Raw genomic sequence first — 2,549 nt, forward strand, 5'->3', positions numbered from 1 at the left:
TGTTGGTATCTATTTATTTATTTATTCATATTTTTTATGTTTCGATCATATAAAGAATCATCCGTAATTTTCAGGCTTCGATAAATCGCAAATTATAACTCGAACGACGCTCGTTTTTACAGCTTTCTTCAAACAAAGCGTTTATTTTTTCACAACATCCGGTTTTATCTATGTTTTAAAAATGTTATGCAACAAAAAAATTGATTGGTCCAACTTGTTAGAAAGAACTAAAAGATTTTATTTAAGACCAATGAAATGTGACGACTGAATGCGGCATGCTGAATTCAGAGCTATTACTGTAAAGACGCATGTACGCGGCGTGCGGTTTCCACATGTAGATAACAACACCACCTAGAAGCGGAACGCGGTATTCAGATAAAAACATTAATGCGTCGCGCAGGTAAAATGAGTTAATATACATGTTTTGTCAACATTAGATAGCTCGCCTACTGATAACACGCTTTAAATTTAACATTTACAATTGTTATACGAGTGTATGCACAAATCTAATGTGAATTACACTTATACATCACGTTCTAAAATGGAAAGCTTAAAAACTGCACTTTTATTTGGAATTATAGCTTATTTGATGTATTATCTAAACTCTCCGTCTAGGACAAAAGCTGTAAGAAATGTAAACAGCACATACGACTACATAGTTGTTGGGGCCGGTTCAGCTGGTTCCGTTCTAGCTGCAAGGCTGTCTGAAGATCCACATATGAGTGTCCTTCTCATCGAAGCCGGCGGCGAGGAAACAGACAATTCAACATTCTATGATCCACCTTTGCTTGCACAACTTTTGCAACAATCGCAATCTAACTGGGAATACTACACAACATCTCAAACAAAGTCTGGTATGGCAAGTTTGATTGGTGAAAATAGGCATTATTGGCCTCGTGGAAAAGTTCTCGGAGGAACAAGTATGTACAATAATATGCAATACGTCAGGGGAAGTAAATATGACTACGACGAATGGGCGGAAAACGGCTGCATAGGCTGGAGTTATAAAGATGTACTGCCCTACTTCTTAAAGTCAGAAGACGTTTTGGGGAGAGAATTCGAAGGCTCGGAATACCATCACGTTGATGGACCATTGGGCGTGAGTCTGGATACTGTTTTTATAGACTTGGGAAGGCGATTTGTTAAAGCTGGTAGAGAACTAGGATTCCAAGAAATCGATGATTTTAACGGCGAGAACCAACTCGGTTTTGGGATCAGCCAAACCTCCGTGAGGAATGGAGTACGAGCAAGTACAGTTAAAGAGTTTCTACGCCCAGCTTTGCTTCGCAAAAATTTACAAGTTGCTGTTAACTCACATGTAACAAAAGTCAACATAGAACAGAAAACCGCTATAGGTGTGACATTTGTTGAAAATGGAGTAAAGAAAATCGTCACAAAGAGAAAAGAAGTAATTTTGTCAGCTGGAGTGGTTGGTTCGCCGCAAATCCTCATGTTGTCAGGAATAGGTCCTAAGAAACATTTGGAGAGTTTGAATATAAATGTAGTTAATGATCTTCCAGTTGGAAGAAATTTACAAGACCACCTAATGATTGTGTACCCTTCAGATGTTAACGAAACATCAGAGGTTTTAAGTAAGTCGCAAGCTGAAAGTTTCTTAATAGTCTAGTCCGATTTTGCAGATATATGCTTATTTAAGAAGTTACGAGCATTTTGTTAGTATTTGGTCCAACATACTTTTTTAACATATTTTGGGTATGCTGAATCCAAAAATATATGTTGGCCATCTGGCAAATGCCTCTGAAAGGGTTAAAAATAGGGGCAAAAATGACCACTGTTTTTACAATTTTTATTTCCATTGATATTATTTTATGATACAAATGTTTATCTTTAGATATGTTTGAAAATATTGTTTCATATTTTAGTATAATTGAGTTAATATTTATCAGTAAACTATTTTACAAGTTAAAAATTTGTACTTCAGGGGCTCAAAAAGGGGAATTTGAAGACATTTTAATTTTTTAGAAATATTCAACGTCATTCATAGAATAGAAAAAAAATGAGAATAAGTATAAGATTAAAAGATTAAAAGCTTCTGCTGGAATTTTGTCAAAAAGAAAATAATACTTTTGATGAAATGCATTTTTTAGAAAAATCATTTAAGACAAAAATAATGGAGAAATTAAAACTTTTAAAAATTAACATAACATTGTCTTTAATAGAGAAAAAAATAACATGTATAACATTATGTAATCCTTGTAAGATTTTATTGAACAATAAACTTTTTAATACCTAAGCATCATAATAATTGGTGAAAATTAAGTGTGACAGGGATTAAGATTATGGCTAATGTGAACTTAATTTATATAAACAATTACAATAATGATCTGAGTCTGATCATGTTATTGTAAAGTCCTTATCTAAACACTCTGGAATGCTTTACCTGTTAATTAATCCACATTAATTCTGACAAGGACACACTCTTTTGTGGTCATTACGGTTTTAGAGGTGTCAAGAATACTTCATGGAATCACTGCGTTTTGCAGGATAGTTTGCAGGTAGGAAAAATTTATATGTATTTTTTTCTATAA

The 2,549-nt window shown here is 33.9% G+C and overlaps 1 protein-coding gene across 1 annotated transcript; it reads left to right on the top strand.

Moving 5' to 3' along the window:
• The first annotated feature begins 465 nt into the window (after nucleotides 1-465).
• Nucleotides 466-1,627, top strand: LOC123554995 (glucose dehydrogenase [FAD, quinone]-like). The gene has a single exon (XM_053548943.1). It carries the CDS (start codon nucleotides 497-499, stop codon nucleotides 1,625-1,627), a length of 1,131 nt encoding a protein of 376 aa, XP_053404918.1. The 5' UTR covers nucleotides 466-496.
• Nucleotides 1,628-2,549: the final 922 nt, after the last annotated feature.

This window comes from Mercenaria mercenaria, chromosome 7 (genome assembly GCF_021730395.1).
Source record: "Mercenaria mercenaria strain notata chromosome 7, MADL_Memer_1, whole genome shotgun sequence".
NCBI lineage: Eukaryota > Metazoa > Mollusca > Bivalvia > Venerida > Veneridae > Mercenaria > Mercenaria mercenaria.

Coding starts and splice junctions, on each gene's coding strand:
- LOC123554995 (XM_053548943.1), top strand. CDS start 497: ATGCACAAATCTAATGTGAATTACACTTATACATCACGTTCTAAAATG.